The sequence below is a fragment of the Mustela lutreola genome, chromosome 14 (genome assembly GCF_030435805.1).
Source record: "Mustela lutreola isolate mMusLut2 chromosome 14, mMusLut2.pri, whole genome shotgun sequence".
NCBI lineage: Eukaryota > Metazoa > Chordata > Mammalia > Carnivora > Mustelidae > Mustela > Mustela lutreola.
The window spans coordinates 55,231,732-55,256,411 of NC_081303.1; the positions used below are offsets into that span (position 1 = coordinate 55,231,732).

General features: G+C 35.3%; 2 protein-coding genes across 3 annotated transcripts in view; one reads left to right on the top strand and one right to left on the bottom strand.

Moving 5' to 3' along the window:
* RO60 (Ro60, Y RNA binding protein) lies at nucleotides 1-24,649 on the bottom strand. Its single transcript, XM_059147112.1, has 9 exons — nucleotides 24,513-24,649; nucleotides 18,081-18,676; nucleotides 14,068-14,288; nucleotides 13,213-13,359; nucleotides 12,621-12,758; nucleotides 9,457-9,573; nucleotides 7,997-8,110; nucleotides 7,579-7,725; nucleotides 1-6,204 (listed from the first exon to the last, which is right to left on the bottom strand). Exons 2-9 carry the CDS (start codon nucleotides 18,658-18,660, stop codon nucleotides 6,052-6,054), a joined length of 1,617 nt encoding a protein of 538 aa, XP_059003095.1. The 5' UTR covers nucleotides 18,661-18,676; nucleotides 24,513-24,649; the 3' UTR covers nucleotides 1-6,051.
* The window catches only part of UCHL5 (ubiquitin C-terminal hydrolase L5), a 44,408-nt gene continuing 43,909 nt past the window's right edge, over nucleotides 24,182-24,680 (top strand). For both annotated transcript variants that reach the window (XM_059147113.1, XM_059147114.1), the window contains exon 1: nucleotides 24,182-24,649. In XM_059147113.1, the coding sequence (XP_059003096.1) occupies nucleotides 24,316-24,649 (334 nt within the window). In that variant the 5' untranslated portion in view covers nucleotides 24,182-24,315. The remainder of the gene's footprint in view (nucleotides 24,650-24,680) is intronic.

The window sequence follows — 24,680 nt, forward strand, 5'->3', positions numbered from 1 at the left end:
TATCGGTGAAAACTTTTATCATGAAATAAATTTAATACATTAGTATTCATCAATTTTCTATCAGAAAACAGCAAAATTACATTGTCAGGTATAGGCATATTATTTACAGAAAATATGGAAGACTCAACAACGCATCAATAAGTTTATCAACAGACCTAAGAAACCCCCCACAGCCCTCTTTTTAGGGTTCCTTCCTTTGAAATGAAACCTGTATAAATGAAACTTTGTATCCTTAAGCACCAGCTTGACAATTTTAAGTTTTCTTTCAATTTTATAAAATACTCCTGCTTTGAAAGGCAAAGTGAATATAAAAATGTGAATCTAATTAAACAAATGACTGGCCTGGATACTTTTTATTGCAACAATTGCAATGTTTTACAACTATATTCACATCTTTCAGTGAACTTGCCTATAGGCTTGAAACAAAGTATTTGCTTTTTGTCTTGAAAAATTTCCTCAAAAAAGTAACCGTTTTTGAAACTGTACAACTCTGTTTTTCATTCATAGTGTTTAAATATGCAGCTTGGTCCTTGGAGATTATGTTACACAAAGTCCAGCTTCTTGGATAATTTGTTATACCAAACAATAAAAAAAACCTTAAACAGCCACAAAATAGTACTGATGCTAACAGTCATATATGTAGAATGTTATCAGTGTACCCAGATTATCCCATTAATAGGTACTTAAAACTACTAATGTACTCTCAGGTTTTAAAACTTAACAGTTAAATTTCCATTATGTAAAAACGAAAGCTCTGTAAGACCCTTTGAGTTCTGTACTTCAGAAACACTAACGCTATTAAGGCATTACTTAATGAACAAGACCCTATGGAAAGTAACTAGTATGCCTGTGGAGAGCTAGTCATATTTTAAGGCAGTCAGAAGATTCATTTTTTTCACTTTAAGGCTCTTGCATACTTAAATTTTATTCTATGCAGGCATTATTCTGTGTAATTTAAGTATTCAGTAAGTGGTAAATTACAGATATCAAAGCCTTTATATAAAACAAACGGACAGTTTAGTACTGTAATACCTCTCCCCTAAAGAACTTTTTAAAAAAGATGATTTCATGTATCTCATCCCTCTGGAGAATTTCTTCATTATCAGAAGGTGGCAATAAAGGAAGAAAATATAACTCATATGCATTACAAAAATGTCATCTACTCATACCACATTATATATAGTCCATGTTTAAAATAACAGTGCAACAAACACATTTGATTACAATTCATTAGTTGTTTAATAATTTAAACTTTATTTGGGTGTATATGGATTCTAAAGTTTACACTGCAAATAAAAACTGTATTTAAACAAAAGTTCCAATATTCTATCAATTATATGTGGGATTGATACATAAAATAGCAAGGCTTTACCTTATTTACTATTCTTAACAATCCAAGTGTTCATTAAGTGAAACCAGCAGAAATACAGCTAACTTACTAGTTCTTTTGTTCAGTTTTCTGATAACTTCTAAAAGTACAGAAGTCTTAAATATATTTTAAAATTTAGTATCACTTTTGTTCATAAAATTAATATGACATATGGTGGTGCTAAATTAAAAAGCAAAGGGAAAAATCTCTGTCAGAAACAGCTTTTGTGTATTTTCATTGTATTTATGTAATTTATAATCATTGAAAATAATCACCTTAGTTTCAGTAATAGAATTTTGCAGTGCAACTTCTCTAGTTTTTATTTCTACCAATTTCCAATATAATTTGAAACTATCACGGTTTAGGAAAATGTGTTATTTATTATAACTTTATTCAAACATATGCTTATCTATATTAGATTTCTACATGAAAAAATATTGCCACAGAATTTTCAAATTAACTTCTTAATTTTTCAAAAGCAAAAAACTTACCAATTAAAAAATATTAAATGTGAATACAAGTTATTGACAGGCTCTTGTACACCACAAATGATGTATATATAAGCTCAGTTAAGTACTTAGTAGATGAAAGATTTGAAAGTGGTTCTTATATGGAAATATGAACATGAGATATGCTATTCTGAGTATTCAGTTATTTAGTTTTCTAAGAGCAAAGTAGATCTAGAATTGCAAACAAAGACTGAATAAACTTACTTAAAGGCTACAACATTTTTGCAACCATCTAATGCAAAAGGTATATAATAGAATTTGATTGGGGAGAAAATAAATTAATCCAATTATTGTTTCAAGAGATCTGCCTATTATTAATTTGAAAAATGTGATCTGAAATGTGCAAAGAGATTCATCCCAACTTTGAATATGGGTGATTTTCCTGTCATTCATTTTATTACTGAGGTAAGGTTAGAAACAGAAGACAAAAATGTCAGAATAAAGTAATTTTAAGAAAATGAACAAACAAAAAAATGAGGTATAATCTTCCAACAAGGAAGATTAGGAAGCAAATAATAGGGAAATGCTAAATAAAATCTGTACAGTATATATAACTAAATTCATAGCTTTTTCCCTAATTCTTCCTTGTGCATATTTATATTGAGGCTATAGAACATTTCTCTAGAGGGGATATTGCCTTAACAAATCACCCCAAACCTATGAAATGTAAGTCTAGAATTTTTCCTTTTTGATAACTTACTCTAAGGGCACCACTTTTTAAGAAATTTTTATCTGTGGGTATATAATCTTTAGGTTAAATTAGGCTACGTCCAATAAGTGATCACAATGATTTCTTTTTAATTATTGTTTAGATGTGCTTTTAAATTTTTTTTCACTTAATTGTCAGATCCTCCAATTTATTCAGGAATTTTACCTTAAATTTCCAAAATAATTTTATATGTTTTTTGCAAAACTTCCAAAAATGAAGGCAAATCCTGATACGATGATAATCATTTGTAGATTTACCTGTTATTTTAAAAGGTTAATCAAATGCTTATTAATAGTGTTTCTTCATTTAGATAAGTATAAGATTATATCCAAATGGATGTTAAAACTTGGAATGTGTTACTTTCTCTTGATCACACAATAGTGACTTTAGTCAAAAATACTCACCTTCACTGTAAATATTTTTCTTCCATACTTTCCCACTCAGAATAGGAATGTTTTAATTAATTACTGAGCCTACTGAATGGTTATTTGAAAACATTTTATCATTTGAACCATGTATCGTCTATTAACAATGTTTCTAATTTAAAAAATTCTAATTTGTATTGCAAGTCCTCCTCCTAATTTAAACTTTTATACAGATATTAAATCACTGATTCTTCTAAGAGCCCAGCATCCAGATAGGTTACATTTCAAAGATAACAAAATTGAAGGTTAAACTGGTTGTCTACAATCCCCCAAAGTAAGATAAGCAAGAGGTTCTAGAGGGGTAATACTAAATTCCATTCACTAGTATCTTCCTCACTAATGTTTCCATAAAACAGTGACTAAACTAAATAATATGTTAACTGTTAATAAATTGCATTTTCAAGAAGTGTCAACAAATAAGGAAGAGTATAAGATTAGCTTTGTTTCACTAATTTTAACTATATCCTGAAAATATTTACATATTTTCTAGGAAATAAAGTTTATTTTTCTTAGAATTGTTTTTAAAGCAATATCTCCCTAAATATTAATGTAGCAATAATCCTAAAATTCAGAAAATAAAACTTCTTTATCACTTCAACATAATAAGGTAAAGTTTTAAAAATTTTTTCTATAGGGCTATATTATATATAGCAACACAGGTTGTTAAGATATTAATTGTAATTGAGGATTACTATGAACCAGAAAAGCATACATGTTCACAAATCTGTTTTGCTACTCCTAAAGCAATCATGTAGATACATTATTTCCTAATACCTAAAAAGATAAAGGTTTTGAATAATTTTATTTCACCACCTACTCTTGTGAGTCCATGTCTTCCCATTCTGTGGGGAGATGAATTCTGGAATGGGAATGAAGAGCCCAAGATTGGTAGATCCAGTGCTCCAAAGCCATACTCTTTTAGACCTTGGGTCCCTAACCTACATTAAAAATCGCCTTTTAAATTTCAGATTTTTTTCTTCTTTAAATCTTACCCTAATCCATTTAATTAGATGTATGTAAATCTTCAAAACGGTCACATCTAATCTTACTTCTCTGATGGACTGGTTGACTTGTGAACATCTAAAAGCACTATAGGAGAAGTACATAACTGAAGGAAATATACTTTTATGCTATATTCCAATTAACATTTCTATTAGGAATAAAAAGATTGTGTTATAATTTTTAAGATCTTGGGTTTACTTAGAAACTTCAAAAACTATTACACGATTTTACTAGGCTCTTTAAACTTTAAATTCAATCCGAACATATTTTAATGTTATCAAAAGTAGCTAATACCTTACATCCAATGCTTGACAGAGGGCCAAAAAACAGAATGATGTCTGAAGCAATGTACAAGGGTGGTGGTACCCACACACTACCTTGTTGACAAAAAAATCTCAGGTAAATATCGTAACATTTACAAATTGCTACTAGTTGCCTTGAAGGAATGGCTCATAGCAGAGCCAGCATTGTTAATGAGTCTGAAAGGGGCATTTTCTTGTCACTTCCAGACCCAAATTTCTTATGAAACATAAAGTATCTAAACAAATTCAAGTCCTCTTTTGCCCTCAAAACAAAACCTCTGACTCCTAACCACACAGAAGGTTATAATTTACATTTACTAGTTTGACTTTTCATATGATAATGAGAAGGGCTTTATAAATCCTTCAGTAAATTATTAGTTATTAGGAAAAGAATACAAAAAAATTGAAATTTTATGTTATCTTAAATAACCATAATATAATTATGAGCAAATATATTGGGATTTCAATATGTTAAACCTCCCCAGAAAGAAGGACATTTGCTCAAGAAAATAATGCACTTTAGTGTAATGAAAAGGAAGTTTAATATACACAACAAGTAAAATAGAAAAAAAATTTTCTTACAGACTGGTTAGTGGTAATGTTACTCAAAAGTTGCCTTTCAAATATGAAAGACCTAGCTTGCTTTATTATTTTTTAAAATATCAAAAAAGAATGTCTTGCCACAAATGAATAATGGACAGAGATATGTCACTGACATGTTTACAATTAGGAAATATCTAAAACCCACTTACAACTGGTTAAAAAAATAGTTAAAGGTAATTAGAATATTTAAAGTAAGGAAAAAGCTAATCTGGTTACAGCTGAGATTTTAATTATCATACTTTTCATATTTATGAGTGGGGGAGTTAAATGCTTAAAACAGTTTGTTGTTTACGTTTGTTAAGACTATGAAAAAAAAGAAAAAGTGTGGCTACACATGGCTATGTTGTTATATTTCAGCACAAACTGTCAAGTCATGCCCCAACTCACAGCAATAAAATGCACCAAAACAAACAAAAAGCAAACCAAACAGACTTCCTCAGCTGACACAAACTTTAGTGTCTTTTCTCAGGGCTTTTCCACCCTTTTTCTGGTTAATGTAACAATCCTACAAGTGTAAATAAAATATCAGATTTAAAGTATCTTTTTCATTGAGTAAGAAAGCTGCTATTTATGTGATCTTAGAAAACTCCAAGGAATTTGTAAAAATGTGTTCATAATTTAATCATTTTTTTAAAACCCCTTGGTATAAAAATTTACAGATGAATTTGATATTCCATCACAGTTACATGGTCCAGTGCATTTCAGAGTATTTGGACATTGTCATAGCTGTCCTTTCCCAATGCAGTTAAGAAAACTTCAAGCACTTTTCAAACAAGTGACATGATATAGAACTACTTACTTTTGGCTCTCACTTCTCTTAAGTACAAATGAGATTATTCACCATAGCAAAACTGGTTATTTTACAGTGTCTATCAACAAGGAGTTCTCTGTTAGAAAGAGGGAGCTATAGGGTATTCTGAAGCTATTTCCCAAGAGCTAGTTTAGTAGACAGAAAGAACTTTGGGCTCATCTTTTTGTTTTCTTTTCTTTTTTGGCAAGGTAAATTTTCCATTATGCACATACTATACTATCATCATCTTTCATTGGATTAAGATTAGCTGGGAAGTAGCTACATATTTTTAGTGAGATCACTGATGGCAACGGACCTCTGATATCATGCTGGTGCTTATGGTTAAATCACATCTAATGTGAAATTCCGAATTACATCTAAGGCTCCAGTATCAAAGCCACACATATCCAACATGCCTCTATCATCTGGGTCTGCAATGGTAAAACCATTTGATGTCATTCCACAAACAATCAATTTAGCTGGAATGTCCATTTTCTGTAGGAAAAGATCAAAATACATATTTAAAAAATTTATGTAAGCAAAAGCAAAACACTTATAAGGCTATCACAATTTTTCATTCTGAAGTCAATTTTTTTTCTTCTCTCCATAAAATCTGTTAATCTATCAAGGTCAGACTCTGATCTTTAGAACAGAAAATAAAATTGTGTTAACAGCCTGCCTGAAATTCCCGCTTTTCTGTTTATGGGCCATAGAGTACTATATTCTTAGGCAGCCAAAAGGTTTTCAACTTATGAAACCTGTCAGGACATTTGGGGACATCAGATATTTTTACCAATATATCAAATACTGGGGCAGTGTGTGTGGGTATATATAAAGAAACATTTCCCTGCAATTCTCAACTTTTGGTCTATGGTTTTGTTATATATGATATATGCATGTCACATGTCAGAACTTGCTTTACAGCTATGACTTAGGGTTAAAATAACTGAGTTTTGGAGAAAAACCAATAATCATTGAGTATACAATATGTCAGATACCAGAATGAACTCTTTAACTTATCTAATATAACTGTTATAATAACTCAAAAGGTAAGTAGTGCTATTAAATACTATGACATACATCAGTTAAATAATTTGCTTAGGTCTACAGTCAGTAAAAGGGAAAGACCCAGGACTCAGAACCCAGCCTGCCTTGACTACAAATCTATTCTCTCCCTTTCTCTCACATTTAAACATACATTAGAATCCCCAGGAGGGTTTGTTAAAACACAATCCCACTCTCCAGTTTCTGAGTCAGCAGGTCTCCCATGGGGTCTAGAAATTTGCATTTCTAGCAAGGGCCCAGGCTAAGGCTGCAGATAGGAAAACCCCAATTTGAGAAATAGCACTCTTCATCAAGTTCTAGTTCTTCTCATCACACTAGCCACAATTCAAGTGCTTGACAGCCATATGTGACTAGTGGTTACCACACTGGATACTGTAGCTAAAGAACATTTCCATGATTTGAGAGCTCAATTGGAGGCACTGATTAGAACACAGAAGTAGCCATGAAACTTAAAACACAGATTCTACCTTTGCTTTAATTTTATGTAGTCCTTTAACAAAATTCATAAATGATACTTTAATTTTTCAAGGAGCACAATGAATTATTAAGAATGTATAGTTAAGGTAAAATATTTTTATTATTGCCAAAAACAGTTTGCAGAGGATATTTTAGTAATGTATAGAATTTGGGACTAGCTGAAATAAATTATATATGGATAACCAATATTTTTTATTTCAAGTACTGTTGAACTGGCTTTGTATCCCCATACAAAGGTACAGAACGATCTTAAGTATTTTTTGGAAAAATAGTGTATATTTTAGTACGGATTCTTATTTGGGGTGAGAAATAATATTAGAATTTTACCTTTCGATACTCTCTGAGAGCAACAGCAGGATGGACACTTCCAGCAAAAGTCTCATTATCAGTGAAGATAATGAAGACATCAGCAGCTGTGTTTGTCTTTTGAGCCCAGATCATTGGAAGAGAGCAATCAGTTCCACCTGCTGGGATCTAACTCAGAACAAAAACACGATTCGTAATAAGTGTCCTAGTTTCCATACTCAGATATTTGAAATAATACTTAAAAATTTTTTTTACATTATCATTTTGCTTATGGCTAAAACATAGACCTTCTCAAAGCATGTGTATATATTTATTATTTTGTGCTCATGGGAAAATTGAGATAAAACTATTTATTCTCATAAACATTAATATCAGACATAACATCAATATAAGATTATTATACAACACATTAAGTAAACTTAATAAAACAGTTCCTTACCTGATTCATGGTCATTAAAACCTGTTGTAATGTCATATCCGTAGTCACTGGACATGGTACCATTTCATCTGAAAAAGCAACTACATAACACTCTTTTTCTGTTCGTGTGACAACCTGAAAAATTCAAGTGGTAATTTTCAGCATATGAGTGAAATAAATACAGTATCTTGAAGTTCATAAAACTTCATCTTTAGAAGATATTTAATTTGGGAGTTCCTGGGTGGCTCAATTAGTTAAGCATCTGCCTTTGGCTCAGGCCATGATCCGGGAATCCTGGGTTGGAGCCCTGATCGGGCTCCCTGCTCAGTGGGAAGTCTGCTTCTCCCTCATATGCTCTTTCTCTCTCTCAAATAAATAAAATCTTTTTTTCTTTTTTAAGATTTTATTTATTTATTTGACAGATAGAGAACACAAGTAGGCAGAGAGGCAGGCAGAGAGAGAGGAGGAAACAGGCTCTCCTCGGAGCAGAGAGCCCAATGTGGGGCTCAATCCCAGGACCCTGAGACCATGATCTGAGCCAAAGGCAAAGCCTTTAACCCACTGAACCACCCAGGCGCCCCTCAAATAAATAAAATCTTTAAAAGATATTTATTTTATTTCTAAACTTATTTTTGTTTTGGAACTACATAGTAACAGTATAGCTTTCAAAGTACTTTCAGAAATTATTACAAAGCAAATGGCTCTTGTAATATGTGCATATGTGCTTCTCATTTTAATAAAGTCACAGAAGAGAAGTGACAGACTAGAACCAAAGTCTGACTATTATTATTAGTTCCTGATCTTTTAACTTCTGTATTTATTAATAAGTTCTCAAAGCATTATCTACTTTTTCAATAATACATTAATATTTAATATTCGGTAAAATTAAAAATTTGTTATTCTTTAAACATGCTTTATAAATATACTTACAATATACTTAAAACTTTGCTTTTTCTTTCTTTTTAAAAGATTTTGTTAATTTATTTGACAGAGGGAGATCACAAGTAGGCAGAGAAGCAGGCAGAGAGAGAGGAGGAAGCAGGCTCCCTGCCGAGCAGAGAGCCCAACTCGGGGCTTGATCCTAAGACCCTGAGACCACAACCCGAGCCGAAGGCAGAGGCTTTAACCCACTGAGCCACCCAGGCGCCCCTCTTCCTTCCTTTCTTTCTTTTTTTGTCAGAGAGAGAAAGAGCATGCACATGAGTGGGGAAGGAGAGGAAAAGAGACAATCTTAAGCAGGCTCTATGCCTAGTGTGGACCCCAAGGCAGGCTCAATCTCTCAACCCTGAGATAGTTACCTGAACCAAAATCAAGAATTGAGTACTTAACAGAGCTACCCAGGCTTAAAACTCTCCTTATATAGCAAAATGACAAAAACAGGTGAAAACGTAATCCTTGATCATATCTAACTTTATAGTTTTGCCCCACATTAAATGTTTCTTAGGGTGGCAAAAATTTGAAGTTGTCTTAGGTGTTCTTACCATGCACATCGTCGCAGCAACTGTGCTAGCATTGAGGACACTACCCAAAACTCTCTGGTTCATAGAAGCACTGACGTCAATAGCCAGTAAGAAACGCTTTCCAGTTGGCTCCACTGTCTAAAAAAAAAAAATCAAAATGATCATTAAAAGCAGTCACAGAAATCACAATTAGATTTCTAAAAATCGTATTTACTCATCTTTCACTTGAGAGACCTGGTTTTTGATTTACCAACTAATTGACAAGTACTTGAAAATGCTTAAGTTTTTACTAGAGGGTAAAACAAAATAAGATAGCCTACTTAGTAATTTTATTTAAAGAAGTTACTATATTCCTGTTTTTTTTTTTTTTTTTTTTTAGAAATCATTCCTCAGAAAGTAAACTGAGAATTTTTAGCAAAGTTTTTTGTGGTAAAACATAAATAACATAAAATTGCTTTTAAATCATTTTTAAGGGTACAATTCCAGGCATGAAGTACATTTACAATGGTATGTAACCACCACTATCTATTTCCAGAACCTTTTCATCAACCCAAACAGAAACTTTATACCCATTGGTAACTCTCTATTCCTATCCATCTTTAGCCCCTTGTAATGTGTTTTACTTTTTTTTTTATGAATTTGCCCATTCCAGATACCTCATATAAATGGGATCATATAATACCTGTCCTATAGCGTCTGGCTTATTTCACTTAGCAAAATATTTTCAAGGTTCACGTTGTAGCATGTTTCAAAATGCATTTCTTTGTAATAGGCTGTAAAGACTGAATACTCCCCTGTATGTATATATTGTATTTTGTTTATCCATTCATCTCCTGATGAACACTTGGGTTGTTTCTACCTTTTAGCTATTGTGAAGAGTGTTCTTATGAACACTCACCTATAGGTACATTTGATTCTGTTTTCAATTACTTTGGGTATATACATAGGTGGCGGAAATGCTGGATGGCATGGTAATGGTATGTTTAATTTTCTGAGGAACAACCAAACTGTTTTCCATAGGCCTATACCAGTTTACACTCTTATCAGCAATGTACCAGGGTTGCAGTTTCTCCTATCCTCCCAAAGCCTTGTTATTTCTGCTTTTTTGATAAGAACCAATGATTTGCATTTCCCTAATGACTAATGATGTTGAACATTTTTTCACCTGCTAATTGGCCATCTGGCTATCTTCTTTGGAGAAATGTCTTATTCAAGTACTTTACCCATTCTTGAATTGGGTTTTTAAAAATTTTTATTGTGGAATTGTAGCACTTCTTTATATTCTAAACATTAAAAAGTTATCAAACATATGATCTACAAATATTTTCTCCTACTCTATAGGTTATCTTTTCACTCTCTTGATGAGTCCTTTGATGCACAAAAGGTTTATTAAATTTTGATGAAGTCCAATTCATTTACTTTTCCTTTTATTGCCTGTGCTCTGGTGTCATATGTGCCAAATCTGCCAAATCTAATGTCATGAAACTTTTGTTCTATGTTTTTTTCTAAGAGTTTCATAGTTTCAGCTCTTAAATATAGGTCACTGAGCCACTTTAATTTTTGTATGTGGTGTAATTTAAAGGGGCAACTTTGTTCTTTTGCATGTGGTTATCCAGTTTCCCTAGCACCATTTTTTGAAGACTAACTTTTCCTGCATTGGACAGTTTTGACACTCTTGTCAAAAACCAATTGATCACACATGTGAGAGTTCATTTCTAGCCTCTGCATTCTCTTCCACTGGTTTATATATTTGCTTTTATGCCAGTACCACATGGTTGTGATCACTGTACCTTTGTACTAAGTTTGGAAGTGTGAATCTGCCAACCTCGTTCTTTTTCAAGATTAGCTGTGTTATCGGGCAGCGGTGGGGGGTGGGTGGGGAGGGTGTCTCTTCAAAGTCCACATAAATTTTACAGTAGGTTTTTCTATTTCTGCAAAACATGCTATAGGCACTGCACTTAATGTGTAGATTGCTTTGGGTAGTACTGTCATCTTAACAAGTCTTATGTTTCCCATTTAATGTTTTCCATTTAAGTCTTCTTATACTTCTTGCAGCAATGTTTTTTATAGCTTTTAGTTTACAAATCTTGTACCTTCACAGTTTATTCCTAAGTCTTATTTTGTTTTTGTTTTTTTTATATTAATGTAAATGGAAATGTTTTCTTAAGGCTAAACAAAAAATGTTTTCTTAAGGCTAAGGCCTTTGGATTGTTCATCGCTAGTGTACAGAAATACTAATGATTTTTGCCCGTTAGTTTTATATCCTGCAACTTGGCTGAATTTTTTTGTTGGCTCTAAGCTCTCTGTGGATTCTGTAGGCTTTTCTCCTTATAAGATCATGTCATCTGAGAACAGAGATAATTTTTCTTCCTTTCTAATCTGGTATCTTTTATTTATTTTTCTTGCCTAACTGCTAGAACTTCCAGGACTCTGTAGAATTGAAGTGGAAAAGTTGTTATTTTTGTCTTGTTCTAGATCTCAGGGGAAAAGATTTCAGCCTTTCACCTTTGAGTATAATAATAGCTGTGGGTTTTTTATATATGGCCTTTATCATGCTGAGGAAGTTCACTTCTATTCCTAGTTTACTTTTTTTAAAAATCATAATATGGTACTGAATTTTATTAAATACTTTTACTGCACTAAGACTGTGTAACTGTCCTTTCATTCTATTAATGTGACATATTACATTGACTGATTTTTGTATATTGAAGATAAATCTCATTTGTATAATCCCTTTCATTTGATGAATTTAGTTACTACTATTTTGCGGAGTAAGAAGAAAATTTTAAAATCAAAAACTTTAACTTATAGCTCTGATGTAGGATTTTCAGTCTTAAAAAAAAAAAAAATTCACTTCTCACGAAGACAGAGATCCACTGTTCATTAACAGAATGACAGAGGACCAAGTCAAAGGACTCTACAGGAATAAAAAAATCTTAAATTTGGTATTTTAAAACTTAACAAAATGATTTTATAAGATGACTGGATATTGTCCAAAGGAGAAAATCTGTATTCATAAACTTCCAATGTTAATTATATATCCACATTTACACAAACTGTGGAAAAATAAATGAGTATCTAATAAAAATGGTTAACCTATTAGTATCATCTTTAAAATGGGTTTTTATAAAATATATCAAGTCCCAACTGGATCATTTGTTATAAAACAGAAATCAAACCATTACCTTAAATGTTTTGTAAAAAGCGGCATCTAGAGCTTTCAAAATTTCCTCAATAGGGTGCCACTTTAGTTTTCCTCTGAGACCATGACCTGTTTTATAAGTTTCTGATGCAATTAAAACATGAAATGGATGTATACGAGCCTAAAAACAAGACAGAGACAGAAAGTAAATGCAAAATTCAAATGAAAGATAGTCATTATGTGTCTTAGGTTTTGTTACCGTAGCTAAGGAAAAAATAAAAACAAGGACTTACTATCTTCGATTTCAGAGTTAAATAAAATCTGGTATGATAAAAATCTCAGAACACCTGAAACTGCACTGGCTATGTTTCCAAAATTTAGAAGTTGAGTTTTTCAATTAGTAGTAGCTAACAAAGGTAAGGTTTACCTTTTTCTTTTCTTTTTTAAGATTTTATTTATTTATTTGAGAGAGAGGGAGCATGTGTGTCTGTGTGTTTAACAGCAGGGGGTAGGGGCAGAGGGAAGGGAGAAGCAGGCTCCCCTCTGAGCAGGGGAATCTGAGGACCCCTGGATCATGACCCGAGCCAAAGGCAGAAGCTCGATCAATCGAGTTACCTCGGTGCCCAAGTGCTTACCTTTTTTAACAGTTTTTCATTACACAGTTTTTCACATACTAAAGCTACTTCTGAATTTCCTGGTTCAAGCACTGAATTAGCAGTCATCTTTCCTAGATTTCTTAGTAATGCAGTAAGAGGCATTTCTTGTAACAAAGCCTTCCATACCTATTGAAGTGACACAGGGAGAAATATAAAAGATTAAGGGCACATGAATCAGTATAACCATGGTATCAATATTACTAACATATCCTTTAAGCCTTTCTTTTGGGGTTCCAAGTATTTCCTAAATAAAAAGATTTGCACACTGGTCAAAGGCTTATCAAATTAACTTCTCTTTACTAGAGTAAGAAAGTAAAGTCTATTTTAAGAAGGAACTATACAGAAGAATTTTATTTGTTTATTTTTAATTAGCAGGCAAATTAACCAGCCTTTATGAAGCAGATATAACACTTACCAGAATGCCAACTACACCTGGGCATTGTATTAAGTTTTTTTACATAAATACTATTTTCAAGACACATTTTACATTTTTTTTTTTAAAAGGTTTTATTTATTTGACACAGAGAGTATAAGTAGGCAAAGAGAGAAGGAGAAGCAGGCTCTCCGCTGAGCAGGGAGCCCGATGTAGAGCTCGATCCCACAACTACGGGATCATGACCTCAGCTGAAGGCAGTCGCTTAACCGACTGTGCCACCCAGGCGCCCAAGATATATTTTACATTTTTTGTTAAAAAAGTGGATATACTGTTACCCATCTTATAAATTACATTTTATAAATTACTTTTATACGTATCACATCATAAATTTTAATATATGCACAAATATATGCCACAAATTACTTGTTTAATCACAAGCTATAATATACTTTACTTACCTCTTTAGACTTTAAATGATTTGTTAGAAGATGTTCCCTAACTAATCTATGCTCTTCTATTAGATGAATGACTTCCAGTTCATCTTTTGTGCGTTTAACTTTTTCTACAGCCTCCAGATACTTTAATAATTTTTCAGTCTCCACAGAAAGTGCTTTTTCTTTATACAATTCATGGACTTCTTTCCAGCCCTTTGTAATGTATTTGGTCACAATAGCAAGTCCTTTAAGAAAATAAAGAATTGAAATGGCATGAGAATTTCTAGGTGAAAAACAGAACATGTTTACCGAGAATGAAATAACTAGATACAGAGGAGCTAAGCTCTTTACACTGGGAGGCTGCCTTCTGTGATATAACAAACACACTTAAGCCGATGGGAGTCAAACGATTTTGCTTATTCCATCACAACTGTATTAATATGAGGCTCTGGAGAAAAACCTCCTATATTCTAAGTCATTTTGTTATAGAGCTTTTTTTCCTTTTTGAGACACCAGCTTTAGGAACTTTGGTAGACAATACCTATCTCTTAGGTCCACAATCTCAGAACGATTCACAAAGTACAGATCTGTCTCAAATAATCTCCTATTCACTTGTCCCCTTCTGCTACTAAGTAAATATGCATTTACAAGTAGCAGAGATAAGTGGAAGTGGACAGTTAGGTAAGTAATTTAAATATTTTTTTAAATAAATGAGAAAGTATTACAGGTCAAATTAAAAAAGGAAAATAAGGTGTTCATTTCTTTTGTAATTCCTTTTAGTAACTGTAAGAGCTTGGGATTGGGGCACTGAGGACGGCACTGAGGATGAGGTTATAGCCACACTTTGCCCATAAATGGCTATGTGACCAATGTAGGCCTTAGTTTTCAATTCTGTTAAATGGGGAAGAAGTTTTTGAGTTATCAAACTTAAAAAGGTCTATGGGCTAAATGCTGGTAAAATAAATAAATGGAACAGGTCATATAATAGAGAATGGTTAAGATGATAGAACGAACTAGAGTACCTACTAATGTTTTAGTGAAGTTTTGACTTAGTGGTGCCAAAAAAAGTACTTTCAAAAGAAGCCAGAGTAAGTATTTTTATTTGATGTCTTCTGATTTTTTAAAAATGACTTTAGCAAAGAATTCATTTTTTTCCCCTAAAATATTGTGCAGGCCAATAAAATCCATCTTTAAGGCAGACTGAGCCTATGTGTTATCTTTGGATTCTGGATAATTTGATGAAAAGTCAATACTAGTATGTAGGGACTTCTAAAGTACTGTAACTCTTGTAGACATCCAAATTTTAGTACAAAATCTTATACTGTTTTAAATTACTAAATATTTCATATTTGAGCATGTCTTCTATTTTGTCTTTCCCAAATAAAATATAGCTTCCTTAAAGGCAGGCTTATTATTATTTTTATTCTACTTAAGTTCTATGTTGGCTACACAGTAAGTATAAAATAAATACCTGATTAATTAAGTTACATTTTGACGTGTTTTATCTGTTTCAAATACATGTTTCAGTTAAGGTATTAAAATAATATTACTTATTTGGGGGTGCCTGGGTGGCTCAGTTAAGTGTCTGCCTTAGGCTCCCGTCATGATGCCAGGGTCATGATCCCAGGGTCCTGCATCGCATTGAGCTCCCTGCTCAGCGGGAAGCCTGCTTCTTTCTCTTCCACTTACCCTGCTTGTGTTCCCTCTCTTGCTATGTCTCCCTCTGTCAAAAAAGTAAAATCTCTAAAAAAATTATTACATTTCTGGAAGCTTAGAGTTTTTTCTGAATTCTTTTCATGTTGAGAAGCCTAGGAATCTCTTATGCCTGAACATACTTGATATTATTAAAAGATGTTAAATAGGAGTTTTTCTTTCAAAAAAATTTAGAATTAAGCAATACTGTCTGTGGGAGTAAGTTTAGGGAACATCTACTAATTCATTTCATAGACCAAGAATTCAAAACCCAGAACTATTTGCACAAATTCAGAAACTAGTTTTTCCAACTAGAACTAGCACTTAGGTACACACAACCATGTGGTATCTCAGTAGACAAAGCTGGATCCCTACATTCTTCTTATACTGAATTAAAGATTTAAAAATTAAAAAAAAAAAAATAAATAAAAGGGCGCCTGGGTGGCTCAGTTGGTTAAAAATAAAAAAAATTAAAAGCATGAATATGTTAGGGAAAAAACTACAGGTAAATATTTTTATGACCTTAGGTTGGCAAAGGCCATTCTAACACCTAACATAAAACAAAAATCTATGAAGAAAAACAGGCAAGTTTCATTGCATTAGAATTCCAAACTTCAATATGCCAGAAACCCCCATCAAAAAAAATGAAAGACAAAAGAAAAAAAGGGAGAACGTGCATGAGATCTATATAATATGAAGCTATAAATTCCTATGTGTCCCGGGTTCTTAGAACAGTGCCCATCCATTTGGTGCTCAATAAATATTTGCTGAATGAATGAATGGTGACAATCAATATTAAGAATAGCAACTCAATGGAAAAAAGGACAAAGATATAATATACACCACAAAAAAATTAAAAATAATCAGCAGTATATGAGAAGATGAACTTTTGCCCACAAATTCAGTAAGATAATTTCTCACCTATCCTATTGGCAGAGATTTAAAAAAAAAAAAACCACTCGTAACGGTCATTGTTTAATGCGGGGAAACCGGCCAATTCTAAATACTGTTTGTGGGTTTACCCATTATATAAATATTTACATTATGCAAGTTTTTTCACTGTAGTATTTTTGTAATAGATTAAGAAAGCAGAAACTATTTTACTGTCATCAGTAAGAGACTAGCTAAATAAATTATAGTATATTTATACAATGGTGAATAAAACAGTATATGGGGGCACCTGGGTTGCTCAGTTGTTAAGCATCTGCCTTTGGCTCAGGTCATGATCCCAGCGTCCTGGGATCAAGCCCTGCATTGGGCTCCCTGATCAGTGGGGAGCCTGCTTCTCCCTCTCCCATTCCCTCTGCTTGTACTCCCTTTCTCCCTGTGTCTCTATCAAATAAAATCTTAAAAAAAAAAAACCAACACAGTGTATGTTTAGGAGTAATACACAACACATACAGTGATTTCTTTTGAAGGGCAGGACTCCTACTTTCTGCATTATATTTTTATGTATTATCCAGTTATTTTAAAACAAACATATAATTTCTAATAAAAAAACAAAATACAAATGGGTTTATATAAATATTTGCAATAATTCACTGTTTAAATTTCATTTTAAAAAGTCCATTCATAATAAAATGGATAAATTAGAAATTAATGAGGAGCTGTCTTTTCAAGTTTCACTTCTGGTATTAAAAAAGAGCAAATTTTAGAAATGCTGTGGAAGTTCATACTTTACAATTATTCTTGCCCAAATTTTTTTTCTTATTTCCCTTCTAAGAGGGACTGAGTAATTATCATACATCCAACTAACTTCTCAGAAATCTTCCCGCAGACACAGAAAAACTGCCCCAAGTTACCATGTTCCCTGGCCTGGCTGACTGCTTGGAGACAATTAACATCCTGAATTGTTAAGTTCAGCACTATTTCAGGTAGCCTTTAGGTTCCATGGAACATATATCCTAGGAAGACAGGGAGGGAAAAAAATCGTAAGGGACTACAACACTGTAGCCTGTCTATCTATCTGCCACCTACTGGCTAGGAGCTGTTTTGCTTACTACAACTTTAACCATTGCTTACTACAATTTTAACCATGTCCATACTGCTTTCATAAGCCATATTTACTTGGGTAAACATTCTAGTTAGCACAGTGACATTTTGAGATTTAGAATATTAAATCTGTAAATCTGTCATTTGATTCTTGAATAGTAATTTCTGGATTGTCTGTGGTAGGGTTTTAATTCCAGGTTGGCATTATGCATCTGAATTAGTCAACCAATGTGTTTTGAGACTGAATGGCTATTTCTAGAAGATATTACACAATTATCTTATGTCAAATAAAAATTTGTTGTTTACCAGGTATCTGCAACCTCCCACGACCCAAAAATCTTATACTTACTTACCTTCACTGGAAGGTTTAAGATGTGACAGTCTTAACAGATCTTTGTGAGACCAGCCATTTCTTTGTTTATACTTTGTAACTGCCAGAGCAAGGGCCATGCCCCCCTTTTCATTGTACCAGTCTGCTATAGCCTTCCGGAGGGCACGACCCCACATGCCACATTTCATGCTTTCCTTCAGATCTTTCTTGAACTGGATAAAAGTAAAGAGATGTGTAGGAATGCGACAAACTTCAGAAACAGCTTTAAATGCTGCTTGTTTTGTGCTTATGTCGGAACACTGAGAACAAATGGCAAGTGCAAAGAGCATAGGCTCTTGCTTTGCGGTTCTGCCTTCTTGACTAAATGACTTTATCTCCTGGATCACTTCACATCCTCTTCCATCTTCAATCAGTCTAATTAAAGCTTCAGCATTTTCAAGGCCCAACTTCTGTTCTTTGATATAGTAAGTCCCACCTTCAGAACCAAAACATAAGAACCGGTGTAGTCGATTCATATCAGTAACTTGCCATACATATCCATCTTCAGAATTGGTTATCTGTTTCTCATTCAGTGGTTGCATTTGGTTGACTGATTCCTCCATTTTTCTTTTAGGAAACCTATAAAAAGCAAAAAAGCAAAATGTTATTATAGCTAGAAAGAACAGTAAAATTATAAAAAGAAAGACATTTTTATTTCTGAAAACATTTATCTATGCTTTTTGAAATCTGCTACAAAACTTTTGATTTTTAAGAAAGAGTCATTTATTTATTTATGTATTTGAGAGAGAAAGAGAACTAGCGCCCTCCCCACCCCCTTGCACTCACAGGGGAGAGGGGCAGAGGGACAGAGGAAGAGGAAGTCTCCCCACTGAGTGGGAGCCTGCTGCTCAGGGCTGGATCTCAGAACTCAGAGATCAGAGTCTGAGCTGAAGCCTGATGCCTAATGGACTGAACCACCCAGGTGCCCCTGTTACACAACCTTTTAACTTAAAGAGTATTTTTTAAACTCATTAAGTGGTAGCATGATAACCAGAAGCAACAATTAGGTTACATTTTTGAGGTCTAGTTCCTTGCTTCAGAGACTAGGCAGCTCGGCTTGAGGTCTGGAGGCCTTAGAAAGCGAATCAATGGGGTAGGGAGGGCAGCTGTGGTCGCTGAGGCTAAAAAGATCTTTCTACCTTTCCTCTCAGAATAATTGTGTACACAGTTTTGGTAGTGTATGCAACATCCATTCCTTCCCTCCCCCTTTTCCCAGGCAATAAACTCCTTCAGGGGAGGCTAGCCATTTCTCCAGTCCTAAGGGATGAATGTGTTTGGCCATGTGACACGTACAGGTAAGGGCATACAACTGGCTACTGTGACATGATTAAGTCTACAGAGAACACTTCTGAGGTTTTCTTTACTCTTCAAAGTGGGCTTAGGCTCTCAAAAAGGAAAGCTCCCTTTCTACCTTCAGACACTCATGTAGACTAGAGGCAATGGGAAAGTCAGTTTAAGAAAACACACTAATTTATAAGGATGGTAGAACTGAAAAAAAATTTAGAAAAGAATCTGGATCTCTGGTATCACTGAGCTACCTGGCAGTGCCTCAGTTACAAATTTCATAATGTATCACAAATGTATCCTAATTATTGTTTAAGCCTTTTATAAATTTTGAGAGCATGGTTGAGAGCATCATAACTGATTAAAATTCTATCAACTATGCCTTGTAATCTCTGTTGTAAGAAATGTAGTTACTTACTCAGTACCTCATCAAAGGAATCTTTCTTACCCTTGCATATGTTAATGACAACCACTAAGACCTACCCTTTCAGCATTTTTGCAGGAAAAAAATTCTCAGCTATTCACATGCTTCTGTGACTATTCTTTCCAGGATGCAACTTAAAACAGTGGGACAGATCACATGAATGGCCCCTTTACTTGTTTGTGCAAATTTACCAAATTCAAATTTGTAAAGTGAAATATGAAAAGCAGAATGGCAGCAGTTCTAAGCTACTCTCCTCGTCCCTCAGTGCTAATATATAAATTAACTTTAAAAGTGGCTGGGTGATAAGACAGTGGTATAATAAAAGAGTATCTAGTTTTTGTGCCGGTTTCTTGGCAGGGCTTCAAAAATCCTTGGAATTTGCAGAGTGATAGGAGTCTTTGTTATGCTAATATGGTGATTCAAGCTGGGATCCAGGATGGGGGCTGGTCACCTGAAAGACTCATCATTTGATTAAAGAGTTGTTTGGAATTTTGGGCCAGGTCAAACTCCCAGGAGGGGTGTTAGGGCCCAACCACAAAGTCAACCAATCATAATCATGCCTCGTAATAAAACCCCTTATACAAACTCTGAACATCAAAGTTCAGTAGCACTTCCTAATTGGTTAACGAATTGATGTCCTGGGAGTATGAACTGCCAGGATTCCACACGAAGGGTATTCCTTCTCCTGCCTCTAGACTTTGGACTACATTTGACTTTGGCTGTTCCTAAGTCATATCCTTTATATTAAAACCATAATCATAAGGGTACTGCTTTTAGTAAGTTATGTGAGTCATTCCAATGAATTATCGACCCTGAGGGGTTGTGCCCTGTCACTCCTATCAATTGTGCTGGAGTACTCCAAAGAAATCATGTGTAATGTCGAGGTACAGGTCCTGGCAAGATTAGAAGCCAGAAAAGGAACAAAAAAGCAGTCTTTCATGGAGTCCCTTCAGTTTCCCTATCTCAGTGTAACCATCACGGCTGTCTAATTTCAGAACATCTTTACCACCCCCAAAAAGAAACCCCTTACCACTTTGGAGAACAGTCTGGTAGTTCTTCAAAAGGTCAAATATAAAGTTACCATATGATCGATCCATCATTTTACATTACCACTAGCAATGTATGAGGGTTCTAATCTCTCTAGATCCTTACCTAACACTTACTATTGTCATTTTCATTGTAGCCATCCTAGTGATTGTTAGGTGGTGTCTTATTTCAGTTTTGATAGGAGTGACAGGGTAAGCTTGTCATGTACATTTTGCAGACCAGACTGTAGATACCCTGACACCAAGCCTTCTGACGTAAGTGACTTAAGGAGGACACCTGAGTCCTCGTCCTTGTTTTGATCAGTTTCTGGATGCTTAAGAAGACATGCACACCAGATCGCAATCCTCAATAAAAACCCCACACTCCAAGCAAAAGGAGACTAACTCTCCTTTCCTTTTGAAGTCTCTCAGATACTATGTCTCTATCTGTCCTCTCCATATATCTTCAATAAACTCTACTCTCACTTCCTCTCAGGTGGTGTTTGATTTCTATCCTTTTTTAAAGCCAAAGACCCTCTTGGCTGGTCCTGTAGGACTCCTTCTAGATCCATGGACCCAGTCTGCCTACATCAACACAAGTCTATGAATGTACTAAAAGTTACTGCAGGGCATACTTTAAAATAGCAAATTTCATGACATAGGAATTCTATCTCAAAAATCTGTCATTAAATCAATTAAAATAATGAAAACTAAAAATTGACTGTATTAAAATATACCTGGGAAGTTATATAAATAAATAGAGATTCAACTGATATTTAACCCTGTACTTTTTTTTAAAATATTTTATATATTTAATTGACAGAGGGAGACAGTGAAAGAGGAAACACAAACGGGAGTGGGAGAGGGAGAAGCAAGTTTCCCACTGAGCAGGGAGCCTGATGCGGGGCTCAATCCCAGGACCTCAGGATCATGACCCGAGCTGAAGGTAGTCACCCAAACGACTGAGCCACCCAGGCTCCCCTTAACCCTGTATTTTTATATTTATCTTTAGAAAGCAACTTGAGATACACACAGACATATACAGGACCTTAATTTCCCCTTTTCCCAACTCCCATCATCTCCCTCTTCAAAGCTCAAGCTCCACTGTCAGTGATTTAGAAGGCAGTTTGGGCAGTGAATGAGGCCAGATCAATTAATCCACTCCTGAATAATCAAGTGTTGTAAATCCAGATTAACAGCAACTACAAAAAAAGATAGTTAATTCTTTGGGTCGGCCTGTCCTATCCAGTGCTCTTAAAGCACAATACTCCAAAGACTTTAATAGAGCTAAAGTTGTTTTAAACTTCAGTAAAGTTTAGGGAAAATTTAGGAAGAATTAAATAGATGACAGAATTTTTAAAGGTATGGCCACGATGTGAAATTGGTTGTGGCCATTTTTGTGTGCCCACTTCTCTCTTAATATTGAATGCAAAAACCAGTGAATGCCAGTAATTAATACACAATATGTAATAGCACTTCTTTCTGCTTTGTGTTCATTAGAACATTTATAGTTATCTTATTTTAAGAGTACTAACTCTCTTCTTGGGTTCCTGTTTTTCTTGAATGTACACATCTGAGTATCTTTCCAAAGTCTCTTGATCATTTGTTATTTGGAAAATGCTTTTATCCCAAGAGGTCAAACAGGTTTTGCAGCTTAATCCTTTCTAAATGAAGTCAAAGTTGATACACATCTATGAGTGTGCAAGAAAATTTAAAAGAAGCCATACTGCAAAAACTGGGGCCACAAATAAAATAAATACATCATTCAGACTGGTAGTGTACCTGAGCTGATCAAGTCAAATAATGCAATAAAAAGTGGTGAGGAACTGTGGCAAACTTGACAGCATGCCATCCTGAAGCCACACACTTTCAGCCAACTGGTTGCTATGTAGTAGGGACCTTTTGTTACCTAATCTTCTCATTTTTCTCAAAGACCTAGAAATCTGGATTTTCACATGAAGTTGGGATTAAATGTTAACACAACTGAAGAAATTTTCACCCTCCTTTCTGGAGGGTTACTTCTAGGTTATGTCAAGGGCTAAATTTTCAGTTTGGTCTTTCTACAACAGGCACTATATTGAGCTGGGTTTCAAATGTTAGTTAGGAGTACTTATTCCGCACAGAAAGCACTTTCAAGTTCACAGTAGTACTATAGGTTAAAATATACCACAAATGATCACAAACAGCTTTGGGCTCCAGTGACACTCATTCTAGGAATGGTTTATTAAGGAAACAAAGCTAGATTCTTTTTTTTTTTTTTTAAGATTTTTTTTTTTTTGTTTTTTTTAAATTTATTTGACAGACAGAGGTCACAAGCAGGCAGAGAGGCAGGCAGAGAGAGAGAGAGGAAGGGAAGCAGGCTTCGCTGCAGAGCAGAGAGCCCGATGCGGGGCTCAATCCCAGGACCCTGGGATCATGACCTGAGCTGAAGGCAGAGGCTTTAACCCACTGAGCCACCCAGGCGCCCCACAAAGCTAGATTCTTGTGCCTCACAAACTTTTCTATTTAGTATATTTAAGGGAACAGATAATGAACAGAAATCCATGCCCCCCAACCAGTCTCCTCTTTTTATTTTGAAACTTCAAGACAGTATATATAAATAAATAAAAAATCAAACACCTGATGCAAACTTTCATTTCTACTCCATAATACAGCCATGCTTTTTTTTTCTTTTTAAAGTAATCTCTTCGTCCAATGTGGGGCTGAAACCTACAATTCAGAAATCAAGAGTTGCATGCTTTACCGACTGAGCCAGGCAGCCGCCCCATAGCCATGCTTGTTCTAATATACAAACTGTCCTGTTGTTTCTCTCAGTAATATTTGTCATGCTTATTTTGTGGCTTCACAGAGTCCGGAACACAGTGCTCGCTAACTCCGAGGTACAGGTCACCTGTTTGAGGAGCAAGGAATCAGTTTTGTCTGCTAAAGTATTTTTCTCTGGAATCCAAAGGCCTCTCTTGGAATTCAGAGCTTTAAGGAGGGATGCATAAATAAACGTACTCCTGAAGATTTTAATCTTAAGACCAGTATTCTGCGAAAGCCTGCTGAATGAGGGCAATTTCACGGTTTAGCGAAAACAGGCATTTTTGGGTTAACTCATTTCATCTCAGAAACATTACAAATGCTTTTAGAATAAAACACGACGTTTTTCAACCTCCTTTTCTTTGAGGCATCGCATCCCCTTACGCTTGTCCATCATCCCCACGAACTACAGAATTTCTCCTCTTGGCATTCCCTGGAGGATAAATTCGCCTTCTGTCTTCCCACAAAGATCCCTCTTTCCAAGCCCCACATTCCGGGCAACGCCTCTCCGCGCAGAAGCCGCGGGAGGAGGAGGAGGAAGAGGAGGAGTAAAGCTAAAGCAGGCCCTCCGGACGCTGGCCTGTGGAACGCTATGGAAGCACAAGACGGAGCGCTCCCGGGTTTGGGAAGGGCCCACCCTCGGAAGCGTCCCAGCCGGGCCAACCGAGGTTGTGCCCGCAGAGATGCTGGGTCCGCTCTCCAGCAACGGCAGGACTCAGAGGCAGGGCGGGGGAGAACGAGGGTTTTGCCAAGCGTTGGCCCCGGCCTCAGCCTCTGGGATGCTGGATGACGGACATGGAGGACCAGCCAAACCCTGCGCGTCCCCGGCTCTGCCCAGACCGCACAAAGGGCCCCAGCCGGCCTCCCGCAGTTTCCTCACCTGCGCTTGGCGGCCGACCCTCCGAACCCACAGCGCCACCGGGAGAAGCCCTGCGCTTCAAGAGAGACGACAAGAAGATGCTACAGCCCACGGGCGCTTAACTGCTCCAACTCCACGGCCGCCGGGGACTCCTCCAGGTTAGGCTCCGGGGGAACGAGCCCCGCCCCT

Coding starts and splice junctions, on each gene's coding strand:
- RO60 (XM_059147112.1), bottom strand. CDS start 18,660: ATGGAGGAATCAGTCAACCAAATGCAACCACTGAATGAGAAACAGATA. Junction 14,289..18,080: donor TCTTAAACCTTCCAGTGAAG/GTAAGTAAGTAT, acceptor ATTTTCTTAAAG/GACTTGCTATTGTGACCAAA. Junction 8,111..9,456: donor TTGCTGCGACGATGTGCATG/GTAAGAACACCT, acceptor TGAATTTTTCAG/GTTGTCACACGAACAGAAAA.